Source organism: Natator depressus, chromosome 3 (assembly GCF_965152275.1).
Source record: "Natator depressus isolate rNatDep1 chromosome 3, rNatDep2.hap1, whole genome shotgun sequence".
NCBI lineage: Eukaryota > Metazoa > Chordata > Testudines > Cheloniidae > Natator > Natator depressus.
The window spans coordinates 8,993,609-9,021,096 of NC_134236.1; the positions used below are offsets into that span (position 1 = coordinate 8,993,609).

General features: G+C 47.3%; 1 protein-coding gene across 1 annotated transcript in view; it reads left to right on the forward strand.

Moving 5' to 3' along the window:
• The first annotated feature begins 14,042 nt into the window (after positions 1-14,042).
• The window catches only part of LOC141983736 (uncharacterized), a 58,921-nt gene continuing 45,475 nt past the window's right edge, over positions 14,043-27,488 (forward strand). Inside the window, exons 1-2 of the mRNA XM_074946762.1 lie at positions 14,043-14,142; positions 24,902-25,075. Of these exons, the coding sequence (XP_074802863.1) occupies positions 24,939-25,075 (137 nt within the window). The 5' untranslated portion in view covers positions 14,043-14,142; positions 24,902-24,938. The remainder of the gene's footprint in view (positions 14,143-24,901; positions 25,076-27,488) is intronic.

Here is a 27,488-nt window from a genome sequence, read left to right on the forward strand (position 1 = left end):
GGCTCAGCTACTAATGGGAGCCCTCGCCAACACCAAAAATGCTTTCCTCCCTGGCTGGCAAAATGGCTAGGGCCGCTCCTGATCTATTCCCTGACCTACCCTAGACATGCTCTCTGATCTTGGGCAAGCTGCTTCACCTCCATGCCCCAGTTTTCTCCAGCTGTATAAATGGGGGATAATCCTATCCATTTCACAGGGCTGTTTGAAGTTTTAATTCTCTAATAGCTCCTGTCTTGCAACTGGGGTCACATTGACCTCAGTGGAACTCTGCAAGAGTGCATGGCTGGATTCCAAGATTGGGGCCAATATTTGTAACGCTTGTTGAGATCTTGGATAGAATGGGCCATCAAAGTGCAGAAGAACTAGAAGGAAAAGAATTCAGCAATCTTATCCGGTCATTCTACACCATGTCCTAGAGTCTCTCCAGTACAAAGTTTCTTACTTGAGCAAATTCTTGGTCATTAGCCTGGTGGGGTACAAGAATTACAAAAAATACTCCTTTGACAAATAGGGAGATACTTCTCCTCCTCCTTGGATCTGCAGCCACATAACACATCTGGAAATATTTCCTCTCCCCCTCAGCTGTTCAGTTGGGAAAGGAATTCAGCAAATCGGTAACAGACAGTTTGGAGAAGGAAACAATTCACTCTAACCCCCTGGAGCTTAGTGAATTTCTCTGTTCTGATGCTGGCCAGCCAACTGTGAGCGTGATTATTTTGTGCAAAAATCAGATGCCTTTTTTGTTCTACCTTCTCAGGGCTAATCCAGTGTAGGAATTATAGAACCATGGGGAGATACAAATACACTGGCTTGTGGCCAATGCACACGTCTCACCATCAAAAGGACAGGGCTCTATTCCTGGTCACGCCGCAGACTTGCTTTGAGCCGTTCAGTGAGTCACTTAATTGATCTGAAACTCAGTTTCTCCATCCACAAGAGGATGGAGAAACTGAGTTTAACTACCCACATCATAAGGTGTTGTGAGGGTTGATTCATGTATCCAAAGGGCTGTGACCTCTTTGGGTTGACGGTAATATTGAAGGGGTCTCTAACACTCCAGAAAAAAGCAACACTGAACACACAGGGTGAAATTGGCATTGACTTCAGTGAGGCTGTGATTTCACTCATGCTGTAGTGAGCTTCCCAACAGATGGTGCTGCTGCTGAACCTGTTGCATGAACCCAATATGCCAATCAGTTGGCTGGTGGGGGTGGGCTGGGGCTCACCTTTTACTCGGTGATGATTATTTTGGGAAAGTGTTTGTACTAAGTGCTACCAAAAGTCTGATAGGCTGGGAAACTTGGAAGATTTGCGTGTTACCTTTGGGGTAACTGTTGAAAAACAGTTTGCGGTGCCACAAAGTATGTGGCAAAATTTGGCCCTCTGGACTTATTTAACATTCATATTCCTCTGGTGCCTAGAGACCTTACCTGTATCGAGACCATTGTACTAGGCACTGTGCAAACGATAGCAAATGACAACCCCTGCCCCAAAGAGATTCCAGTCTAAAAATCCTTAGAGTTTAATCGCTACATTCTCAGATGGTGGAAACTGGCATAGCTCCGTTGACATCAGTGGACCAGTACTGATACACCCGATGAGGCTCTGGCCTAGATATCCTTAGGGAGGTTCCAAGTACGTGCTCCCTTATACAATAGTGAATAATAATTTCCTGTGTTGCAGGACTCTCTGGGTGCAATCCTGTACCCTATGTTATGCAGGAGGCCAGATTAGATGACGAGACACAATTGTCCCTTCTGGCCTTAAAACTTTTGAATTTATGGCTATTGCTATAGCTGACTGACTGTCAAAAACAAGAGTAGAAAAACTAATTCACATTAAGCTGCTATTTCAGAAGCTGAAATGGGATATTAAGATACTCTGTTTAAACAGACAAACTAAGGTGAGTTTATATATAAAGTATCTACATTCTGAAAGGATTTCCCAGCTTTAAAATGTTAATGAATAGCAGCTGCAATAATTCCTGGTATTTGTGAAAAGATCTTTCAATAGGAGGACAAAAAAAAATTTAAAAAAATATCTTCAACACAGTAAAAGCTTTTGTGGGTAAGCCTGGGATGACTTATTCCCGATTTATTCCCACTGTGAAACCAACAGATTTGTGTTTTATAAAATGGATATCTGGGAATAATCCTATGTTGGGGAGATGAGAAGATTTCTCTAACTTCTTCCTTCCAGTAGTACTTGTGGTGTCAGATAAAAGGGGTTTTCTTTGTTGAGCTTAGAATGCCCCCCTGGAGTATGGGATTCAAATTGTGTTGAGTACATTAATTTCAGCAAATTAGATACAACTCATGGCCCACATCCAGCAATCATCTCTTCCAGCATAGTACCCTGCATTGGGGATCCAGGCAGGTGAAGAGGGACATTTTAGTTGATCTGCTTGCAGGATTGCAGCTGAAAATGTAAGAGCAGGCTGGAGAATATCCACTGGAGGGCAGTGAAGAGATCTCTGAAATGAGGGTGTAGGTTAATACTAATGACAGGGAAGCAGGCCGCATTGTGACAGAACATTTAGATGGCTGAGCGCTCACAGTTAAGAACAGATTTTCAAAAGAGCTCGGCAAGCTGGGATTTAAGCGCTCTTAAAAATCTGGTCCTACGGGTTACATCAGTTGTGGTGATAAGTAAAATCCTGATTTTGGAGCAACACACAGCAAGCTCCCTTTCTAGCCGAACGTGAGCAGGAGTTCAGTAGCCTCGTTTCCAGGACTTTAGCAACGGACTCTTTCATCACCTTCTCCTGAAGATTATTCCACACCGGATAAATCCTTGGGAATTTCCATAAATTCCTGCTGCACTAGAGCAAACCCCAAGTGCAGGCAAGGAAAGCCCCAAAGTGCTCCGGTGAATGTATCCTGGTTTTGAGAAGGGGAAAGTTCCATGGATGCAGATCATAGGTGGCCTCGGGTACCCTTGGGGTTTGCACAGCAGCAGCTCCATTGGTGCAAATTCCCAATATAGGCCCGGCCTAAATTACACTCTCTTCCTCTTAGTTATGCCCCCTTGCACCACACTAAATAATTCCTCTCCCTCCGACCCTGCAAATATTTGTAGAGGGTTATTTTGTCCTGCCCTCTCTTAGCCTTCCCTTAGCCAGCCAATATTTACTTTATTTGACACTTACGATACTGCAGCAATCGAACACATATGTAGCAGTCTATGTATTCCAGGGTTGCATTGCCTCGTTTTTAGGGTACTTAGTCATAGTCAGAATACAGCAACCTTAACTCTTGGGTAATCAAGATTTTAGAGTGGGAATCTAGATAGATTTTTGTCTTCCCTCTTACACCACTCCACCCAGTCCCCTGATAGCCTTTGTTGCTCTTTTTTGAACCCCTTCCCTCTAAAGCAGACTAACTATGCAGGGCGTGATTCACCATAGCCCCTGCACTATGTGTAGTCACATTCACTAGTGCAGTGAGCGAACAATGCTACCAGCATGATTTAGTATAGTTTTACACCAACTTTGCACTGGTGTTATGATGATACAAGGTGCAAGACAATAGCAAATCAGGCCCATGATTCACAGTAGTATTTTTAGATGAATGCTGCTGGAGATTGGGTACCACAATGATGGGTATGGTAGAAGAGTCTAGAATAGAACAGAGAAGAGATGTGGGGGGGACAGGATGGGTATTTGAGTATTTTATATTCAAAACAAAGATCAGAAATGTCTTCCCTTTGTCTAATATCTTCTTAAATGACTCAGTTTCCCCCCCTAAAATCCCTTTTTCTAAGCAAACTTTTCTGGATCCTTGCTCTTAAATGATTATTTCAATTTGTGTTCTGCTCAGGTGTGTTCCCCTCCCCTTTTAGAAGTCCTGAATTGCTGTCTTCACTCAGATTTCTCCCACAGATTGAACTGTTGCCGTCAGCAGAAGGCTTTCAGAGCTCACGCTGAAAACCTCCCATCTTTCAAACACACTCTCCCATTTCAAACAAATGATTCCAATTTTTAAAATTACACTAATGCACTTTGGTTTGGAATTGCTGAAACAAACTAAACAGAGAGAGAGTGATGGGGAGAGGGCGGGGAATGTAGTGGCTAAATAGAACTGGGAGAGTTCAGAGGTTTTGTGTTGCTTTTTAATTAAATGACTTACAGTAATTTACTGCCTGAAACAACAGGCTTAAATTATTCAGCTTGGGGATTTTTTTCCCCCCTACTTGGCTTTTAACACTTTTTATTGCTTTTTATGTGCTTCAGTGTCTGAATTCTAATGAAGTGACAATAAAGTGATGATCTCATTTCAGTAAAACCTGCCATCTTAATTGAATAGAGCAATAATGTACATTGCCACAGTTCAAAGATTCGAGGAGGATCCAGTTCTACCCAGAGGCACAACAATACAAATTATGGCCCCAATTCAGCAAAGTATGTGCTTAAATGTAAGCATAAGGGAAGCTCCATTGACCATCATGGGACTTCTCATGTGCTTAAAGCTAAGCACATGCTTTAATTCTTTGCTGAGTTATGGCCCAGTTTATTTAGTTAAATATGGAACAACTGAACCCTTAACAGAACACATGATTATTAATGGATTATATTATTTATTTGTATTGCATAAGTGGCTAGCAGCGCTAGTCGTGGGCCAGGACTCCATTGTGCTAGGTGTTGTACAGACACAACAAAAGGATGGGCCCCACCCCCAAAAGTGTACAATGGAAGTAAAAAACCAAGAGAGAACAGATGAATGCACACCGACCGACAGGGGACCACAAGAAAAAATGAGACAATATTGGTCCACCTGGTATGATATTGGTCACAGCACACCAGCTACCTAAACGTTTAAAAAATGAGGTTTGTCTGGCACCTGGAAAAGGAAAACACTCCATAAACTTCAGTTTTTCTTCCTCCTTCTCAGCAGTTGCTCTTTTTCTCATCCTCCGTCCACTCAGAGGCCCCTCCCACTTAACTACAGCTCCCCTGGCTTGGCTTCCCCTAAAATAATAGGGAAGCCTAATTTGGTTCTCCTGTATACCCTTTCTCATAATACAAGAACAAGAGGACTCTTTGGGCAATGAAATAGCATCACATCTGAAAATGGAAATGGAGTAGTCTCTTATTGCAAAAGACAATTATCCTGTGGAACTCATTGCTACTGGATAATTCTGAAACAAACATCTTAAGATGCCAGATAAGATAAAAGATGATTATAGGATTAAGAATAACATGCAGTTATACTAGATGGGATAAATATTATAACAGCTATTAGTGCCCATGCCTCAGGCCATCAATTTGATTCCCGGACAGGGTCAGAATGAATTTCCCCCTCCCCACAACTTTATGATGTTACATTATAGTACAGTGGTAGCTCTGCTATAGTTAAGGTTGAGAGTCACTGTTTCAAAGATGACTACTCTAAGTGCTCTAAAATTCAAATGCTCTCTTGGATTTTCTTGAAATTTCCTGTGCCTCATAAGGCTGTAGGGTAGGGTTAATGGACCAAATTTGGGATCATTTGAGAAAGAAGTTCCTGAGATACAGCCCCCCTAAAGATCATGAGTTTACAAAATCACCTGCAAATTGGAATTTGCAGTGGTGTTGTAGCCGTGTTGGTCCCAGGATGTGAGAGAGACAAGGTGGGTGAGGTCATATCTGTTATTGGACCAGCCTCTGTTGGAGAAAGACAAGCTTTCAAGCTACACAAGAGCTCTTGAGTACCTCAAATGCTGGTCTCTTTCACCAACAGAAGTTGGCCCAATAAAAGACATTACCTTACCCACCTTGTCTCTCTGGTTTTGGGAATGTTTTATTTGTGCACACCTGGGGCTCAAACTGTGGAATTATAGAAATGTCAGGCTGGAAGGGACCTTGAGAAGTCATCAAGTCCAGCCCCCTGAGCTGAGGCAGGACCAAGTAGATCTAGACAATCCCTGACAGAGGTTTGTCTTACCTATTTTTAAAACTTCCAGTGGGGAGGTTCCACAGCCTAACTTGGAAACCTGTTCCAGAGCTTAACTCCCCTTACAGATAGAAAGTTTTTCCTAATATCTAACCGAAAAATCCCTTGTGCCGATTAAGTCCGTTCCTTCTTGTCCTACCTTCAGTGGACATGGAGAACAACTGATCACTGCCATTGAGCTAGCTGCTGCCTTTTGGGGAGGTGTATTCATAGAATCATAGAATCTTAGGGTTGGAAGGGACCTCTGGAGGTCATCTAGTCCAACCCCCTGCTCAAAGCAGGACCAACCCCAACTAAATCATCCCAGCCATGACTTTCTCAAGCCTGACCTTAAAAACCTCTAAGGAAGGAGATTCCACCACCTCCCTAGGTAATGCATTCCAGTGCTTCACCAGCCTCCTAGCAAAATAGTTTTTCCTAATGTCCAACCTAAACCACCCCCACTGCAACTTGAGACCACTACTCCTTATTCTATCATCTGGTACCATAGAATCATAGAATCATAGAATATCAGGGTTGGAAGGGACCTCAGGAGGTCATCTAGTCCAACCCCCTGCTCAAAGCAGGACCAATCCCCAATTAAATCATCCCAGCCAGGGCTTTGTCAAGCCTGACCTTAAAAACTTCTAAGGAAGGAGATTCTACCACCTCCCTAGGTAACACATTCCAGTGTTTCACCACCCTCCTAGTGAAAAAGTTTTTCCTAATATCCAACCTAAACCTCCCCCACTGCAACTTGAGACCATTAGAATCATAGAATCATAGAATCATAGAATATCAGGGTTGGAAGGGACCCCAGAAGGTCATCTAGTCCAACCCCCTGCTCGAAGCAGGACCAATTCCCAGTTAAATCATCCCAGCCAGGGCTGGGATGATTTACTCCTTGTCCTGTCATCTTCTACCACTGAGAATAGTCTAGAACCATCCTCTTTGGAACCACCTCTCAGGTAGTTGAAAGCACCTATCAAATCCCCCCTCATTCTTCTCTTCTGCAGACTAAACAATCCCAGTTCCCTCAGCCTCTCCTCATAAGTCATGTGTTCCAGACCCCTAATCATTTTTGTTGCCCTTCGCTGGACTCTCTCCAATTTATCCACATCCTTCTTGTAGTGTGGGGCCCAAAACTGGACACAGTACTCCAGATGAGGCCTCACCAATGTCGAATAGAGGGGAACGATCACGTCCCTCGATCTGCTCGCTATGCCCCTACTTATACATCCCAAAATGCCATTGGCCTTCTTGGCAACAAGGGCACACTGCTGACTCATATCCAGCTTCTCGTCCACTGTAACCCCTAGGTCCTTTTCCGCAGAACTGCTGCCTAGCCATTCGGTCCCTAGTCTGTAGCTGTGCATTGGGTTCTTCCGTCCTAAGTGCAGGACCCTGCATTTATCCTTATTGAACCTCATCAGGTTTCTTTTGGCCCAATCCTCCAATTTGTCCAGGTCCCTCTGTATCCTATCTCTGCCCTCCAACGTATCTATCACTCCTCCCAGTTTAGTATCATCCGCAAATTTGCTAAGAGTGCAATCCACACCATCCTCCAGATCATTTATGAAGATATTGAACAAAATCGGCCCCAGGACCGACCCTTGGGGCACTCCACTTGACACCGGCTGCCAACTAGACATGGAGCCATTGATCACTACCCGTTGAGCCCGACAATCTAGCCAACTTTCTACCCACCTTATAGTACATTCATCCAGCCCATACTTCTTTAACTTGCTGACAAGAATACTGTGGGAGACCGTGTCAAAAGCTTTGCTAAAGTCAAGAAACAATACATCCACTGCTTTCCCTTCATCCACAGAATCAGTAATCTCATCATAGAAGGCGATTAGATTAGTCAGGCATGACCTTCCCTTGGTGAATCCATCCTGACTGTTCCTGATCACTTTACTCTCATCTAAGTGCTTCAGGATTGATTCCTTGAGGACCTGCTCCATGATTTTTCCGGGGACTGAGGTGAGGCTGACCGGCCTGTAGTTCCCAGGATCCTCCTTCTTCCCTTTTTTAAAGATTGGCACTACATTAGCCTTTTTCCAGTCATCTGGGACTTCCCCCGTTCGCCACGAGTTTTCAAAGATAATGGCCAATGGCTCTGCAATCACATCCGCCAATTCCTTTAGCACTCTCGGATGCAACTCGTCCGGCCCCATGGACTTGTGCACGTCCAGCTTTTCTAAATAGTCCCTAACCACCTCTTTCTCCACAGAGGGCTGGCCATCTACTCCCCATGTTGCGATGCCCAGCGCAGCAGTCTGGGAGCTGTCCTTGTTAGTGAAGACAGAGGCAAAAAAAGCATTGAGCACATTAGCTTTTTCCACATCCTCTGTCACTAGGTTGCCTCCCTCATTCAGTAAGGGGCCCACACTTTCCTTGGCTTTCTTCTTGTTGCCAACATACCTGAAGAAACCCTTCTTGTTACTCTTGACATCTCTTGCTAGCTGCAGCTCCAGGTGCGATTTGGCCCTCCTGATTTCATTCCTACATGCCCGAGCAATATTTTTATACTCTTCCCTGGTCATATGTCCAACCTTCCACTTCTTGTGAGCTTCTTTTTTATGTTTAAGATCCGCTAGGATTTCACCGTTAAGCCAAGCTGGTCGCCTGCCATATTTACTATTCTTTCGACTCATCGGGATGGTTTGTCCCTGTAACCTCAACAGGGATTCCTTGAAATACAGCCAGCTCTCCTGGACTCCTTTCCCCTTCATGTTAGTCCCCCAGGAGATCTTACCCATCTGCTCCCTGAGGGAGTCAAAGTCTGCTTTCCTGAAGTCCAGGGTCCGTATCCTGCTGTTTACCTTTCTTCCCTGTGTCAGGATTCTGAATTCGACCATCTCATGGTCACTGCCTCCCAGATTCCCATCCACTTTTGCTTCCCCCACTAATTCTTCCCTGTTTGTGAGCAGGAGGTCAAGAAAAGCTCCCCCCCTAGTTGGCTCGTCTAGCACTTGCACCAGGAAATTGTCCCCTATGCTTTCCAAAAACTTCCTGGATTGTCTATGCACCGCTGTATTGCTCTCCCAGCAAATATCAGGAAAATTAAAGTCACCCATGAGAACCAGGGCGTGCGATCTAGTAGCTTCTGCGAGTTGCCGGAAGAAAGCCTCATCCACCTCATCCCCCTGATCCGGTGGTCTATAGCAGACTCCCACCACTACATCACTCTTGTTGCTCACACTTCTAAACTTAATCCAGAGACACTCAGGTTTTTCTGCAGTTTCGTACCGGAGCTCTGAGCAGTCATACTGCTCCCTTACATACAGTGCTACTCCTCCACCTTTTCTGCCCTGCCTGTCCTTCCTGAACAGTTTATAACCATCCATGACAGTACTCCAGTCATGTGAGTTATCCCACCAAGTCTCTGTTATTCCAATCACGTCATAATTCCCTGACATCACCAGGACCTCCAGTTCTCCCTGCTTGTTTCCAAGGCTTTGTGCATTCGTATATAAGCACTTGACAGAACCTGCTGATCGCCCCTCATTCTCAGTATGAGGCAGGAGCCCTCCCCTCACAGACGTTCCTGCTTGTCCTTCCTCCCGGTATCCCGTTTTCCCACTTACCTCAGGGCTTTGGTCTACCACTGAGAACAGTCTAGATCCATCCTCTTTGGAACCCCCTTTCAGGTAGTTGAAAGCAGCTATCAAATCCCCCCTCATTCTTCTCTTCCTCAGACTAAACAATCCCAGTTCCCTCAGCCTCTCCTCATAAGTCATGAGCTCCAGCCCCCTAATAATTTTTGTTGCCCTCTGCTGGACTCTTTCAAATTTTTCCACATCCTTCTTGTAGTGTGGGGCCCAAAACTGGACACAGTACTCCAGATGAGGCCTCACCAATGCTGGATAGAAGGGAATGATCATGTCCTTTGATCTGCTGGCAATGGTCCTACTTATACAGCCCAAAATGCTGTTAGCCTTCTTGGCAACAAGGGCACACGGTTGACTCATATCCAGCTTCTCGTCCACCGTAACCCCTACGTCCTTTTCTGCAGAACTGCTGCCTAGCCACTCGGTCCCTAGTCTGTAGCAGTGCATGGGATTCTTCCGTCCAAAGTGCAGGACTCTGCACTTGTCCTTGTTGAACCTCATCAGATTTCTGTTGGCCCAATCCTCTAATTTGTCTAGGTCCTTCTGTATCCTATCCCTACCCTCCAGCATATCTACCTCTCCCCCCACTTTAGGGTCATCTGCAAACTTGCTGAGGGTGCAATCCATGCCATCTTCCAGATCATTAATGAAGATATTGAACAAAACGGGCCCCAGAACAGACCCTTGGGGCACTCCGCTTGATACCGGCTGCCAACTAGACATGGAGCCATTGATCACTACCCATTGAGCCCGACGATCTAGCCAGCTTTCTATCCACCTTATAGTCCATTCATCCAGCCCATACTTCTTTAACTTGTTGGCAAGAATACTGTGGGAGACCGTATCAAAAGCTTTGCTAAAGTCAAGGAATGACACATCCACTGCTTTCCCCTCATCCACAGAGCCAGTTATCTCATCATACAAGGCAATTAGATTAGTCAGGCATGACTTGCCCTTGGTGAATCCATGCTGACTGTTCCTGATCACTTTCCTCTCCTCTAAGTGCTTCAAAATGGATTCCTTGAGGACCTGCTTCATGATTTTTCCAGGGACTGAGGTGAGGCTGACTGGCCTGTAGTTCCCAGGATCCTCCTCCTTCCCTGTTTTATAGATGGGCACTACACTAGCTATTACCTATGCCAATAGGAGAACCCTTCCTGTCGGTGTAGGTCATGTCTACACTGAAGTGCTACAGCGGTGCAGCTACTCTGCTGTAGCATTTCAAGTGTAGACAAGCCCTCAGGCTCTGTTCATGCTAGAATGTTTGCAGGCAGTGTGTTGTCACAGTAACTGGATGGCACAAGGTGATCTGCTGGAGTCATTGAACCTGAGGTACACCCATGCACTATAAGTTCACAGCCTACCCTTGCCAGCTTTCACAGGATTTGTCTTCTTTGCATCCTGCATGGGCTCCTTTGGTAAGTTTTGCCCTGAGACCAACATTTCTGTTCTAGGAGCAATATTTTAAAATGCTTGAAAATCTACATACAGACTCTGATTTCACATTGGAAGTGCTGTCAAGAAAAATCTGCATTAATTAACTAGAGGGAAGATGAAAGACTCTAGCAAGCTATTAAGGTAGCATAATTGTGACGCATGCTCCTCAGTCATTTCCTGAACAAAGGGACTTTGTATGATCAAAGGAAAGGAAGTCACCATGCCAAAGAAAAGCAAATTTTACAAAAGGTAGATCACATCAGACCAACCTGATGTCTTTCTCTGAGACAATACTTGATTTTCGAGACAAAGGAAATACAGTAGATCTAATCTACCTGGATTTCAGGAAAGCATTTGATACAGTTCCACATGGGAAATTACTAGTTAAACTGGAGAAGAATTAATATGAAAATCAGAAGGTGGTTAAGGAACTGGTGAAAGGGGAAACTACAATGGATGATGCTGAAACATAGGTGCTGACTCCGTGGGCTGGAGCACCCTCGGGGAAAAATTAGCCAAGCCTGGGAGAAAATATAAAATTGTCACTTAGAAAGTTTGCAGCAAATATTGGGAGAATGGTTAATAATGAAGAGGGCAGGACACTGATTCTGAGCGATCTGGATTGCTTGGTAAACTGGGCACAAGCAAGCAAACAATATGCATTTTAATATGGCTAAGCGTAAATGTATTATCTAGGAACAAAGACTGCAGGCCATACTTACAGGATGGGGGACTCTATCCTGGGAAGCAGTGACTCTGACAACGATTTGGGGGTTCTGATAGATTATTAGCTGAACATGAGCTCTAAGTCTGACTCTGTGACCACAAAAAGGTAATGCGATCCTGGGATGTCTCGAATAGGAGTAGAGAGGTTATTTTACATCTGAATCTGGCACTCATGCAACAGCTGCTGGAATCCTGTGTCCGGTTCTGGTGCCCACAATTTAAGAAGGATGCTGATAAATTTGGGAGGGGTCAGAGAAGAGCCACAAGAATAATTAAAGGGTTAGAAAACATGCATTAGTGTGATACACTCAAGGAGCTCAATCTATTTAGTTTGACAAAGAGAAGCTCAAGGGGTTGCTTGATTACAAGTGCCTACATGAGTAACAAATATGTGATAATGGGCTCTTCCATCTAACAGAGAAAGGTATAACACAATCCAGCAGTTGGAAGTTGAAGCTAGACAAATGCAGATTGGAAATAAGACAGACATTTTTGTAAGGGTGAAAGTAACTAAACATTGAAACCATTTACCAGGGGTTGCAGTGGAGTCTCTATCACTGACAATTAAATCAAGACTGGATGTTTTGCTGAAAAATCTGCCTTAGAAATTATTTTGGGGAAGTACTCTGTCCTGTATTCTACAGGAGGTCAGATTAGATTATCGCAATGCTTCCTTCTGGCCTTGGAATCTATGACTTTCCCAGCCTGCTTGGTATTTTTTTAGAGTGTACAAACTGCAATGATTAACTGAGTGAGGAATGCAAAAAGATCAGTCTGTTTCCTGGGATTATAAAACAGGGCTAAGTCTCTGTTGCCTTGTGTAATCATATACACCTGTATAAAGTGAGAGTCGGATGCTAGCACTCAGGTCTGATGCTTTTTAACCCTTACTTTGTACAGGTGTCAATGACAGCACAAGCTGCAAGACAATGGACAATCAGGCCTAATAATTATTCTTTACACAAACCCATTAGTAGGGCTGGGGGAAAACCATTCTTCCTACACTGGAGCTTCAGGATACTCAGCCACCCTGCTTAGATCCCCAGCATGAGGCTGTGGCTGGAATGCTGTGATGAGCTTCTCTATGCGATGCTGGGAGATTGAAGCAGCTCTGGGGAAGTCACTGGGGGGTGTCTTACTGTGCTTAATTTGTAATGAAAGAGGTGTGGAGGTCCAAGCAATTTTTTTTTTTTTACATTCATAACTGATGGAGCAGGGCCAGAGGTGCCGGGGCTAGGAACTGCCAAGCCTAGAAATGCCGGGGCTCAGCCCTGGGACCAATTAAGCACTGATACCTTGTGGTCATGAACCCTGTCCCCCCCCCCCCCCAGCAGAGCTGCAGGGGGACCATCTAAGGCTCAGAATCGAATACGGACACATAGGATCTCAACTGATGATTCAGCCCACTGCAAAGACTGGAGCAAGTGGCAGAACTGAGACCCTCATCTGGGTTTGAATTTCAGTTATGTACCCCTCAAAGTTCTGGGGTGTTCAGATCGGGGGAGGGGGGGTTGGCAGGGCTGGATTAATGCAGGGGCTTTAGGGGCTGAAGCCCAGAGTCCCAGGCTAAGGGGGGGCCCTGGAGCAGCAGGGCTCAGGCAGGCTGCCTGCATGCGATGCCCCATGTCGCTCCCGGAAGCAGGCGGCTGCTGGCGCGTCTCTGCGGCCCCTGAGCCCACACCCCTCACCCTCTCCTGCACCCCGACACTCTGCCCTAGCCTGGAGCCCCCTCCTGCATCCAAACTCCCTCCCAGAAAGAAACTAATATATCAGCTGTTCTAAGGTAAGAAGTAGGCTTGAATTAACTTAACTATATTCTACATGTTTTAAGACTGAAATGTAACCACAGAACAGCTCTATGTTAATTAAAAGGCAAGTTTAGTATAGCGTTAATAGCCTCAATGCCATAATTGTTTTAAATTTTGTTTTAAATTAGGAAAAAGACTTGTATACAGGGGCCCCACAAAATCTAATAGCCCCAGGCCCACAGGAGAGTTAATTCGGCCCTGGGGATTGGTTGGACCCCTCTCTACAGAAAAGGGGGCTTGCTGGGTGGATAGGTCAATATAAAGGGTTGGGTCAGTTCTTTAAAATGGGTACTTTGTCCATCCCTAGTTTCCTTTGTGCCCCATTATGGGGCCATGGCTGCTTCCCATGCTGGGTGGACTCCATCTGGGCCCCTTTTACCTGTATAGCCACAGGTGGATCTGTTGGTTTTGGCAGATGTCTTTGCTCTGTGCCCTGGCTGACTCTGCACAACCAGGAAGTTTCTGAGCCAGCAGCTACCCACCCACCCACAGGCTCCTGTTCAAAGTTTAGAGCAGTTGTGGGAAGGCAGCTCACAGCTGGGAGAAAGTTTCCCTGCAGAGAAGGAAGCCCCTGTCCCCCTTCCAGGAGGCAGGACAGCTTGGGACTGCAGGAGACTTTGAGCCAGGGACTTGCTTCTCCTTGTGGTGAGTGGCTTTGTGCTCACAGAAAATTTGTTCTGGGAGAAGCGAGTGGGAATAAGGGTGGAGATAGCAGCTGTGTGCTCTCTCCTGGGGCTTCCCTCTGCACTGCCCTGGGGAAAACCAGCATGGGGCACCCTGCTCTCCCTGGTGGGATACAGGGGTGACTCCTGCCCCCTTCTCTTCCCCAGGGCTCCTCTGCTGTCCCTGAGTTGTGGGCGGCGGCAATCTACTCTCTCCCATGGGAAGTCCCTTTGCCCTCCTAAGGGGCCTGCCCCATATCCCTTAGTAAGCCCCTTGTGCTCCCCAGGGGGGCCCTCTTCCTCTGCTCTCCTGCAGGAGTTGTGCCTTGGGAAGGTTCTCCTCCCTCCTCCTGGAATTAAACCTGCCGCCTTGCATTGCTCAGATAGGGGAGAACAGGAGGCAAGGCGGGGCTTCTCCCTGTGGGTTTGAAGTGGGGACAGGCAGGGTCCAGGGGTGTGTGAAAATGGGTTGCAGAGTTTGGGGGTCTCCAGGCTAGATGCAGGGGGAGCTCAGAGTTGCCAGCAGAAGGGGGCATGGCTCTGTAAAAGTGGGGAGCTTATGGAATTGCAGGGAGTTGGTTTGGAGGACAGTGGTTATGAAGTGCTGTGGGGCGGATCTGGGGGGCACCAGCAGGGTGGTTATGAAGTGGCATGAGATGTGGGGGGATGGGGTGTCTGGGAGGGGTGGTTATGAAGTAGGCATTGGGGAGGGGTGGTTATGAAGTGGCATGGGGGGTGTGGGAGATGGAGTGTCTGGGGGTGGTGCTTATAAAGTGGCATGGGGGTGTGTGGGGAGAGTGGCAGGGGTTTCAGAGAGGTGGTTAGGGAGTGGCCTGGGGGGTTGTTCTGGGGAGAGTGTGGCGGTTCAGAGGGGTGGTTTCTCCATGGTTATGAAGTGGTATGGGGGAAGGGGTGGTTGTTCTGGGGAGAGTGTGGGGGTTCAGAGGGGTGGTTTCCCCATGGTTATGAAGTGGTATGGGGGGAGAGGTGGTTGTGAAGTGGCCTGGGGAGTTGTGGGGAAAATGGGCGTGTTCAGGGGGTGGTTATGAAGTGACATGAGGACTGGTGGGGAGGTGGCCAGGAATTGCGATGCGAGGGGATGGCAGAATCCCCTGTTTGCACACTGGGAGGAGATCTGAGTCACATGCAAGGCGTGGGGTGGGGGAACCTGGGAGTCCAGGTCAGGAAAAGAGGTGGCTGATGTCTCCTACCAGACTGCTTTTGTGTCCCTAAGGGAGGGAGGCAAATCACTGAGGGACTAATGTGATGGGGAATATTTGGCGCCTGGTATCTCTGGGCCGGGCCCTCTCTGACTTTATTAGCACTTGGGCATTGGGCAAGCACACAGTGAGAGTCTATCCCTGCCCTAAAGAGCTTGCATTCTAAATACACAACAGACAGTGCAGGGATGAGGGAAACACAGGCCCAGGGAGGGAATATTATTTGCCCAAGATCACCAACAAGGTGGCAGTGAGGATTAGAGCACAGGTCTCCTGAATGTCAGCTCAGTGTCCTAACCATTGGATCAGGCTGGCAGACGGTTTCTGGCAAGCACCCTTCAAGGTGACTTGAGGTGTCGGGGGAGGAATTTAGCTTGGGCTCCTCTTGTGCTGCTTTATGAAGCATAAAGAAGGCCTGAAACTTTGGTGGTTCTCTAAAAATAGTGTGGGGGGTGTTTTTTAATGGGTTTTCTCTGGGCTTTTTTTCCTCTGTAGAAGTACCAATGACAACTCCTGTCTCCCATCTGGTGGTCAAGATTTCCTTGGGAGCTTTCTCATCCCTTCACTGAAAAAGTTGTGAAGGGGGGAAAGGATTGGATCTTTAACAGAGACCTTTCTCCCAAGTGTTTCTCTTGTGTTTGAGTTAAATAGGTGTGGGAGGTAGAGGCAGAACAATGAGTTGTAAGCAATCTGAATAAAAATAATTTTCCCTCCTGGTGAATCAGATTTCACTTTGGTCCTCTGTAGGCTAGAAAAATTGGTTGTTTTTGAAAATCTGGTAGCTAGTAGGTTTTTTAAAACACAACTTGGTACCTCACTCAGACACCCCTTAACAGCTTTAAAAGCCTTTAAAACTGCCTTGGCAAACTCCCACAGGAGCCTTTAAATATGTGTTAGCTGGCCATGGCCCTAAGATCGGCTGTGATCAGCTAATCTGTCTACGCTAGGTGCATAATGCCTATTGAACAGCTTCTCGTGGTTTAGCACTGCCCCATCAAGCCCATTACGTTGGTGTGTGCCCCCCAGACCACTGGTGAAAAGAAGCACACTGCTCCTGGTACTGACTAGTGTCCCCACCCCCAGCTGTTATCACTTCTCTACCCACCAGCTGCTATTACTTTTCTCTTCACTTCCTTCTTGGTTCTTGTTCCCCAGCTGCTCCTCTTTGAGAACAGGCCACTTGCTGTGAGTAACTAGGCTGTAAGAGAGACATATCTTGCAGCCAAGATTTTTCACTAGTGCCTAGGGATTTTGGGTGCTCCAATATGACACCTTAAAGGGGTCTGATTTTTCACCAGCCCTCTGTAAGGACCTTGTCTTGATGGGCACCCAGATCCACTAGTTATTCCTGGAAATCTTGGTCCATATTTTTCCACTTCCTCCCGAGCTAGCCAATCTCTGCAGTTAGACGGCACCTTTCTGTTTGTGCCGCTCGATCAGGAATCTGGTTTTCTTCAGTGCTCAGAGCTTCCCTCTCGTTCACCAGGCAGAAGCTCCTGCTGTTTCCACTGTGAGCTGTCTTGGATCCATGATGACTGCTCCGTATTCCGTGTCTGTCTTTTGCCTTAACATATTCCTCTCCTCCTCTTAGAAGGTGTCTGAGATGCAGAAAGTCCTGGTGTGTTCTCTAGGAGCAACCTCTCTAATGCTCTCTGCCCATCTGTACTATAAGACCAGCCTCCCGTGTCTCTCACACCTCTAATCCCTATGGCTCTTTATTAATAAGGATGAGCTCAGTGAGCGGTGGGGATGCAGATTTCATTCTGAATGTTCAGTTTGGTCTGTAATATAACTTAATGTGATCACCAGCCTGTCAAGTGAGGGTTTTGCATCTCATTTGCAGTTTAGATGCCGGAAATACCTGAGTTATTCTGCAAGCACTTTACCCATCTAAGTGGTTTGTGAGATGAGCTTTCTTTAATGTTTCTTGGATAGAGTAGGAATGCAGAAAAAAGTGACTAGACCAGCTCTCCTTAATTACAATATAAAGCTCTTCTGTAGTGCAATTCATTCAGGGATCACATAGCACTTTTACAGTCAGTATTATTATCCCCACTTTATGGGGAAACTGAGGCACAATGAGATGAAGCGGCTTGGTCAGTCCAGTGCACTAGGCTACACTACCTCCCCTAATGAAGAAGGGAAGTAGGAATCTGAAATGACATGTAGCATTTCCCAGCTTCCAAACCCTTTTGCAAGCATTAATGAAACAATTCTCAAATCACTAGAGCCCTGCAAATTTGCAGATATCTGGTCTATATCCACAGGCCACGACTGCCGACCAGATGATACAAATTTTGTATCCGCGCGGGGCTCTGCAAATCACCCTGAGGTAGTTCATAATTACTATTCCCATTTTTTTCATGGGAAAACTGAGTCTCAGAAAAGTGGAGAGACTTTGCCATGATCACACAGCACATTAGGGTTAGAAGCCAAGAATTCCTGGATCCCAGCCCTTGCCTCAGACCTCATAACACAGTGTTTCTGACCTATAAGTATATTGCAATTGACACGACTATGATGCGCTCTTCTGTCATTATCTGAAATAATAAATTGGGGTCCCATTGTGCAAGGCACTGTACTCATCCCTAGAAAGACAGAGCCCCTGCCCCAAAGAGATTACAGTCTAAACAGATATGATGAACAAAAACTGAGAGAAAGGAAGTTGTATTATCCCCATTTTACAGATGAGGAACTAAAATACAAACTGGCTCAGATCCTTTTAGATAGTTAGGCTCCTAACTTCCATTGAAATCAGTGGGAGTTAAAAGCCTAAGTGACTTGACCAAGGTAACACAGGAAGTCTGTGGCAGAGCTGTGAATTGGACCCCAACCTCCTCAGTCCCCATCCAGTGCCTTAAGTGCAAGTCCAGCCGTCTTCAGCTTAACCTTCCTTCCGCACTTGGGGTCTATTCCTGCAGTGCGCCCTTGGCAATTATTGGCATTGGACATTCAGCACTTTTCCGTAGCGAGTGATCAGCCAGGATGACTGACGGTGGATTAATGATCTCTTTCCGGTGTTTGAGGGCAGGTGCTTTGTAGCTGTTGAGATCTCCTCTAGAGACTAAATTTAGATGGCCAATTTTCCCTATGGTGTGGTGTTTTAAGTCAAGAAGCTTTGCCCTCTGCTTGAGTAGCCAGACCACATATCATTAGGAAGAAAATGAGATATTGTTTTCTTAGGGTTCTCTAATTTGTAAAGGTTCAGAGAGGAAATTCTACAGAGGCCTAGGGAATTGGAGAATCATATTGTTTCTAAGTGCATTCAGTGCTGGTGAACGGTGTAGACGCTGGAGAGCTAAGCCCCCAAGGTACTCAGAGTAGGTATAATACGAATGGATGATGCAAATCCTCCATTCTATTCTATCTAGGTTCTTACACCATCTTCATTGCTCATCACTATAGCATCTGAGCGCTTCCCAGTTGGTGCATTAACCACTGTGCCTAAGCACCTGTCACCTGTTGTATCTTCTCTCATCCTCTCCCCAAGGGGAGAAATACATACACTGGAATGTCTTGTTTTGGTGGGGGCTTTAGGTTTTTGGATTTTTTTGTTTTAAATATACCCGCTGCTCTGTATTTGTTAGAGAAAGCAAGGTCCCAGAAAAGTACCTTGCACTTGGAGTGGAAAGTGGTGAGGTTTGTGGTGGTCCATAGTTCCTGGGAGAGTTCATGCCACAGGCTCGGACCAGCCCCTGAGAACGTTCTGTCTCCTCCACAGACAAGCTGCTCCCATATTTTTGAGAGTTCCATTGTGCCAGGGGAGCAGAGTTGTTAAGCAGGGTCTTCATCCTGGAGCTTTCGGCTATTTTAAATAGGCTGCACCCAGGAGCACTTTGAAGCTAAGAAGCGAGACCTTGAACTTGATCCCAAAATCTCCAGGAAGCTGGTGTAGAGCAGATGTGCAATGTGCTCACAGTCGTCCGTATTGCTGAAGGGACGCTCTGCAGAGTTCTGAATTAGTTGGCATTTCCTAAGTGCTGAAGGCTTCATGCCCAGGTATACTGCATTGCTGTAGTCCAACCAGGCATTGACAAAGGTGTGCTCAAGTCCAGGTCATCATCCATCAGGATGGGTCAGAGCTTCCTAGACAACCAGAGTTGATAGAAAGTAGTATTTGTGGTTGCTGCTATATCAGACCTTAGTGTCAGCAAGAGTTGAAGAGTACTCCTAAAGCATGGACTGAACTGACCAATTGAGAGTAGGTGCCTTCAACCACAGACAATTGCAGCATGGCTGCAAACTCCTCGAAATACTTCCCTCTGCCCACCATCCTCACCTGTCTTGCCTCGGTTCAGCTTCAGCCAGCTGCTCATCCATGAGCTGATCTCGGCCAAGCACTGGGCCGTCTTCATGGTAGTGGCATGGTCGTTCGTGGTGAAGGACAGGAACAACTTTGTCTCATCTGCATATTACTGGCGCTTGAGTGAGTGTCATCTGACCAATTGACCTATCAGTTGTGTGAAGAGGTTGAAAAGGACCGTAGAGAGAAATCATCCTTGTGGGACTCCACAAGGCAGGGGTTCTGCAGCGGAGATACTCTTTTTTCCCATCACTGCTCTTTGAATGAGCCATTCCAGGAAGAATTCAGACCATTTTGGCACATTTCCCCTTGGCCCCCGTTACCTCTCTCGGGTGAGGGGCACCACCTTGCCGCCTGCACGCTGCTCTGAAAGAAGTCCCTCCAGTGCGGTCCTAGGAGTTTGGTCTCTGTGGTGAATTCAGGCCTTAGCCTCCTGGCTGAGAGTGCCAACAAGCGTGGTGAGGTTTGGGGATATTATACTGTAACAAATACACGTGCTGCAGGTAAGTGTGCATGTCAACTCCCCAGACTCCATTCCAAAGTTGGGCCTTGAGCCCTTACGCGCCAAAGGCTTCTACCAGCTGAGCTAAAGAAGCATTCCCTGCCTACTGTGATTCGTGGTCCTTAGCCACTAAGGTTATGTCTATGCAGCAGTCAATGATGTGCCAACAGGTAGGCAGACCTGCCCTCGCTTGAATCTAACTAGCACTGGTAACAACAGTACTGTAGACATGGAGGCATGGGCTTCAGCATAGGCTAGCAACCCAAATAGGTCCCCAGCAGGCTTGCACTTGGGCAGCTAGCCCACTTCTGTTCCTAAATTAAAGCTAGCGCAGGTATGTCTACCATGCTGCAGTACCGCCTGTCGCCATATAGACACGATCGTAAGGGCAACATCACTTGTGCTAACTCATTTTGCAGGTGTGAGGCCTGAGAATGTCTAAGAAGTCGGCCCCGTTATTATCATCACTTTGTTTCTATGTCACCATGAATACACAAGGTGGTAGCCCTGTACAAACATAGATGTGCTGAGCAATAGCAGGAGTCCCTGCCTGCAAGAGCTTTCAGGGAGCATGAATGCAGCAGAGAGGAGACATTAAGTCTCTGTTGTCAATCAACTGCCTTTGCCAAGACTCAGGGTCCCAGGCTAAGCTGGTGAAGGATCAGCTGGAACACAGCAATGCTGGTATGTGTCTTAGATTCTTTGCTCCAAGCGTCTCAATCTGAGGCCAGTCAAAACCAGGAGGAACTGAAATAAATCACGCCAGTGCAGCTGAAAACAATGCAAGCCTCTCTGGTGAGTCAGGCTCAGCAAAACTGGATCATCCTGTTTGTTGTTTCCCGGGACCACGTGGATCTTGCGGCTGCTTCTCTGGGAGTCTCATCTTTGTCCCCTCTGCTCCAGGGTTTGGGGTTTGTTTATTTTTTTTGAAAAGTAACAAATTCTTCTTCTAAATTTTACCATTCTCCCGGGGCTACTTATGCTAATATAATCCATCTGTTACTCCACCCAAGGAACAAGGGTCTCAGCTATTTTTCCAGTGCAGATTGAGGGCCAGTTTTCTTAGTCTGTCATCTGAAAAAGGGAACTTTAATTTCTTTCTGGGGAGGAGCGAAATCTGCCTGATTTTAGTGAAGCCCTTTCAGCTTCTGGTGGGAGAGAGCAATACCGTGGTTCATGAGGCTGAGAACTGGGTTTCGGGGGGTGGGGCAGCAGCAAATGTTTCTTTTGGGAAATCGTTGGTTGTCTTTTTCCTCCCTAATTTTGGAAATTAGGAACAGAAGGTCTGATCCTTAGCTGGGGAAGGCAACAGGGCTCCACCAACTGCGGATCTGGCTCTGAATGTCCTTTCTCCCCCATCCTTGCCCTGTCTATTTCCAGGTGGCATCTAATGCAGGGCTGGATTAAGGTGAGGATACATGGAGATCTAAGCTGAGAGGCCCCCCTCCCACCCGCCCACTAATGTTAGAGGGGTGGGCACTGTCAGAGTGTGCTGGATCTCTCCTGAGAATGGGGAGCAGCCACAGGAAAAGAGCCAGGAGCACTGTGATTTGTTGGGTCTATTGGGCCGAGCCCAGTTTCGGCTCAATCCATCACTGTCTCGGCACATTCCATACAGTTCATGCTGCTGGAAAGGACGTGTTGCTTTCACTTCTCTTGTATTTTAGCTCGTTTCATTATTAGTGAACACCGTGTTGAACAGGAGAAGGTTGCAGCTAAACAGGTAACCCAGCCCTTGCTCGGAAAGAGCTAGCTCTGACTGAATGCAAACAGTACAAGACCAGACAGATCATACACAGAGCAACAGGGTGGGGCCAGTGCAGCTTGACTGGTTCATGGCATAGGTATGTTCTTAAAGGCTCTTCCCAGAGATGGAGGGTGGTGGGGGCAACTATTCCAGGCACGTGGAATGGCACAGGAGAGGGGTCGCAGGCCCAAGCACTGAACACTAGAAATAGTCATCGGCACTCCTTTGAAGTGCCTTTAAATACAGGGCTCTTGGAGCGCTTTACAAATGTCCATTCATTCTCCCGACTCCCCGGAGAAAGGAGAGAAGTGTGGTTCCCTCCATGGCACAGATAGGGATCTGAGGCACGGTGAAGGGAAGGGACTTGCCCAAGGTTACATGGGGAGTGTGAGGTAAAGTCAGGAGGAGAGCCCTGCTGTAAAGGTTGATGCCGGTGTTTCCCAAACCGTGTGCCATGGTGCAGTGTTGTGGGTGTCAGGTCAGTGTGCCGTGTCATTTTTTTCAAGAACCACAAGCGAGAACAAAAACACCCTTCCCTTCTATATTTTAATGAGTGTTGGAGCCGGATCCCAGTCTGTACTTTTGCTCTCTGGGACGAAGCCCCTTTCCAATATTATGCACGCGTCACGTTCCATCCCCCAAAGCCAGGTTACGATAGCAAATCTGAGTCCTGCAGGATGGGGGTGGGAAAGGAAAGGGGGGAAGCTGCCTTCTGATTGGCCGTCTGCCTCACTGCCCCTCCTCCTCTTCCAGTGGCAGAGCAACCAACCAGAGCTCCATCTCCCTCTCCTGTGAGCAATGGGTCCGCTCCCCCCTCCCCCGCAGCCAGGGGCGGGGGGAAGATCCCCTGGAGTTGCCCCTCCCCAGCCTGGAAGAGGAGCGGGGACCCTGCTGCAGCCCCTCAAGAGGTGAGGCTGGCAGGCAGGCAGGGGAGCTGAATTGGGGTGGGAGCTGGGGGTGAGGTGGTGGACCCGGGGGGGCAGAACTGGTGGGAGCAGCATTGGGGTCAGGTGGGGGCTGGACAGGTGGAGGGTAAGGACAGAACTGATGGGGGGCCGCAGGGTAGAACTGATTTGGAAACTGGGGCCACAGGACTGATTTGGAGGTTTGGGGGCAGAATTCATTGTTGGGCAGGGGACAGAGAGATGTGGAGGTGAGAACTCCTGCAGCCGGGGCCATACGAAAGAAGTGCCTCAGAGATGAAAAGGTAATAAAATAAGTCTTGATACATAATAATATTTTTAGCTGTTGTTTCTTGATTGGTACAACTTCTGTATTATTTGTTCATCATATAATAAAACAATTCATTTTTGTATTCGGCATCTTGGTGTGAACTTGTGAGTCGAGCGAAAATGCACCTCACAGGCTGTACAATAAAGTGCATGACGTGAATGGCCAGGGTGGTAAACAGCTTGGACCGAGGCGATAAGAGGGCGAGATCATTTTGGAGACAAAATAATTAAAAGTTTCAAGGTTTGCCATGGCAGAGAGAAGGTTGGGAACCACTGATCTAGATGTCTTGTCACCTCTTTACACCCCCTTCCTTTGCTGCTTTATTCCTTTCCTTGTCTCTGCCCACTTTGCAGGATTTCCCCCCCACCCCTGTGGATTCCACAGGGGACCCTGAGTGGGACAATCTCACCTCCTATTTCTGTTCCCTCCCAATCCACAATCCAGGCCTCGTTCCCTTGCGGTGGCCCGGGAGGGCATCGTGGTGCTGCCAGGGTGAGAGTTAGGAGAGCTGCTAAGATAGTGTCCTGGTGACGGCAGGGGTGAGTGCTGGAGCTCCAGGGAGACTTCTCCAAGAAGCCAATGGCTCGCAGGCTGCCTTGTGCAGCCATGGGAGTGCTGTCTCCTACTGGCGGGAAGCAGGAAGCGATCCCTTAATAAGGCACTTCAGCTTCCCCAGTAACTAAGGCTGTGAGATAGCAGGCTGGGCAAATGCAAGTAGGCCTTTTTTTTTTTTTAAATCTTTTTTTACAGTGCAAATATTTGCGATAAAAAATAATAGAAAGTGAGCGTTGTACCCTTTGCATTCTGTGTTGTCATTGAAATCAATGTTTTGAAAATACAGAAAACCATCCCCAAATACCTATAATAAATTTCAATTGGCATTCTATTATTAACAGTGCGATTAAAACTGTGATTAGTTGAGATTATTTTTTTAATCGTCTGACAGCCCTAGTTTTTTAATTTTTATTTTTCATATTATGTTATAATAAAACTTTGGAAAGAAAAGTCCTTTTCAAAAGGAAAATTGAAATGTTTCATGACGAAAATGTCAAAATGGGACATTTTGGTGGTGTCAGGACTTTCCCCTTTCTTACTCTGAAACAAAATTTTAGCAAAATCATGTCAATTTCATGAAGTGTTTTTGATTTTGGCAGAACTGCATTTCCTGACAAAACTGTTTGTTCCATCTTCTTCTAACCCGCTCAAGCTGAAAGGCAGCCAGCCTGGGAGAAGTGAAGCTATAGGATGAATATGGGTTGAGGTCAAGGGCTTGCTGATCATTTTTGCTTTCTGGTTCCAATATTCTAGCACTTGGTGCTGTTCATTTGGTGTTCCTCCCTTGCAGTGTCGGATGTTTAATAACCTCTTGTAACATTTCTCTGGTTGTTACAGGAGGGTTCATAAAACCTTTGTAGGTTTCATAAACCCTGCTGCTGGGCTTGGGGTGTGTTCTGAGTCCCTTTCAATCAGGAACGCTTCAGAATAAAGCTTTGTTCTGGGAAAAGCTGAATCTCACCTACTGCCAAAATCCAATCCCCAGCTCACATCACCTCCCTAAACTCTACACACGCACATATTACACATCATACCTCCACACAAACCTTTAGATACAAGCACGCCCTTGTACAAACAACATATGTCACCTCCTTCTGATGCACATGGCTACCTGAATAATTCAAATGTTGCAGGTTGGTATTCTTTGTGATTTTTATTTGCTCTGTGCGTTTCTTTTTTCAGTGGTTTTATTGCCCCACCCTCCCTTCCACCTGGCCGCATGGCTCCCTCTTCGGCAGAGAGACCAGAGTATTCGAAAGTCACTTTCAGCTCTTGCCTGCTGCAATGGAGTTTAGCATCCATTGTCCCTGTCCTGCTCACAGTTCTCCTGCTCCTTCTCTGCATCCCCTTTAAAAGGTAGGTGCTCTCCCTCCTAAATCTCTCACTCTTGCTCGCTCTCATTATTCATGGTGTGTGCTGCTGGTGGAAGGTGCTGGGCAGGGCTGTCAGCCCTGGGGACAAAGGACCAAATTCGGAGTGGAATATAAGGGCTCGTTGAGGTTAGGAATACTGGCACTGGTATGACTACACTGATGTACTTCCATCGCTGTAACCCCCTGGCGCTCACACACTGTGCCTGTGCAAAATTGAAGCTAGACAATTTGAGACCGGAAATAAGGTGGAAATTAATTACCCCTCACTGTTAAAAATCCCTGGAACAACTTATCCAGGGCTGTGGTGAATTTTCCATCACTTTAAAATCAAGATAAGCTCTCGTTCAAACAGGAATTAATTCAAGGAAGTCCTATGGCCTGTGCCATAGAGGAGGTCAGGTTAGAGGATAACAATGGTTCCTAACCTATGAATATGTGAAAATGGGTTTTGCACCAGTGTCTGGTCTATATGCAGAGCTGCACCAATTTCACTAAAGGGTTGTTTTGAAATAGATTTAGTTTAGGTGGTGCAAACTCCTGTGTAGATGCTCTTAAATCCGTTTAAACCTGATAGCTTAATTTGGTTACTAACCATTTTAAAAATGTACCAGTTTAAGTTTAAGCATGTCCGTAATACGCTCTAGATCAACTCAGTTAAAGCAGGGCCCTGCTTTAGCATAGACCAGGCATCCCTAACACGTTGATCAGAGAACATAAGCAGGTCAAAGGGCATTTGCATGTAAAGGAGTGTGACTCCCCCTCCTGCACCCCAGCAAAAATTGGGCCATAGCAATGGATGAATCAAAGCGTTAATTTTCTAGCTAGCACAAATATCAGGCCTAGGTTGTGAGCTGGATATTTCTGACAGGTCTTCATTTATCTGCATGCTAGGCTGCTCACCACCCTGTCTGATGTGACAGCGCCTCTGTGGGGAGGGGGATGAGAGAGAGAGAGAGAGAGAGAGAGAGCGCACCTTGCATTTGTTGATGCCAATCTCCTTGCCTGATTGAGGATAATACAGATCAGCCTTAATGGGGGTCCCGTAAAGTTTATGGCAGAGCAAGTAGAGGGAAGGGGATGAAAGGACCATATGAGAGGGACAGAGATGCTTCCCCTTCACTCCAGGGAAGGAAGCAAAGCTGTGGCCAGGCACTGGGCCAGTTTGGAGAGGGTACAGCTGGTCTCTCAACTACACTGTGTGCCATGGTGCTGTGAGATGTCTCCCCTGGAGGTGCGCTTTGCCAGATTGGCCACTGGGTGGCATCAGCTCACACACATTGGCAGGGAAAGAGTATTTGTGTGGCAATTTAACTCTAGCCATTAACGCTCACAGGGCAGAAGGGGAATTCGGCTACCCAGGTTTCATGTCGCTTCGAACAGGGGTCCTCAACCTTTTTCTTTCTGCCCCCCCCCCGCCCCCCCAACAGGATATAGAAAGTCCACGGCCCACCTATGCCACCGCAACTGGTTTTCTGCATATAAAAGCCAGGGCCGGCGTTAAGGGGTAGCAGGCAGGGCAATTGCCCGGGGCCCCAGGCCACAGGGCCCCCCGCAAAGCGAAGTTGCTCAGGCTCTGGCTTCAGCCCCGGGTGTCAGGGCTCAGGGCCCCGGGCTTCAGCCCCATGCGGTGGGGTTTCAGCTTTCTGCCCTGGGCCCCAACGCTGGCCCTGCTTGGAGGACCCCCAGAAACCTGTTCGGGCCCCACAGGGGGCCCTGGGCCCCTGACTGAAAACCACTGGCTCAGTACATCTCTTGCTGTTAGTACTGTGTTGGACTTCATCTGTATAGCCTCATTGGCAGAGCCAGGTCTTAAAACCAAGGGGGGGGGGGGCAGAGCGAGGGGTCACTGGTGGTGGGTTGGCGAGCGAGCCCACCCCACGCTCGCTTGAGAGCAGTCGGCTGTTGCGCCCTGGCACACGGGGTTATGGCACCAGCTCAGGTGTGGCCCAGCCACTGCTCCATCGTGACAGAGGGGTGGCCGGGGCAAATCTGAGCGCGTGGCATTGTGACAGAGAGTAAGGGGTCACGGAGACACGTGACACTGCACCAGCGTTGCAAAACGGAGTGGGGAGCCACGCCCAGCCCCCCCGGGACAGGAGCTGTTTCCGCCCTGTGTGGAAATGAGTATCGTTTGCCTCCTTTTGTCGGCTGCGTCGTGCGCTTGAAAAGGCGCCCCACGTACATTGAAAGGCTGCCAGGGGAGGGAAGGGCCCGGTCACTCTGCCACTCATATCCTGTGTGCTGCTCCTCCTGAGCGTGCGCACAGAGGGCTCCGCAAGGGGGAGGGGAGAAGGGGGATTAACAGGCAATGCAACATCTTTCAGATGAGACAAAACCACAAAGGGTTTGGTGCACAGCAAGTCACTGTGTGGCAAGCCAAGATGTGACTCTACAGT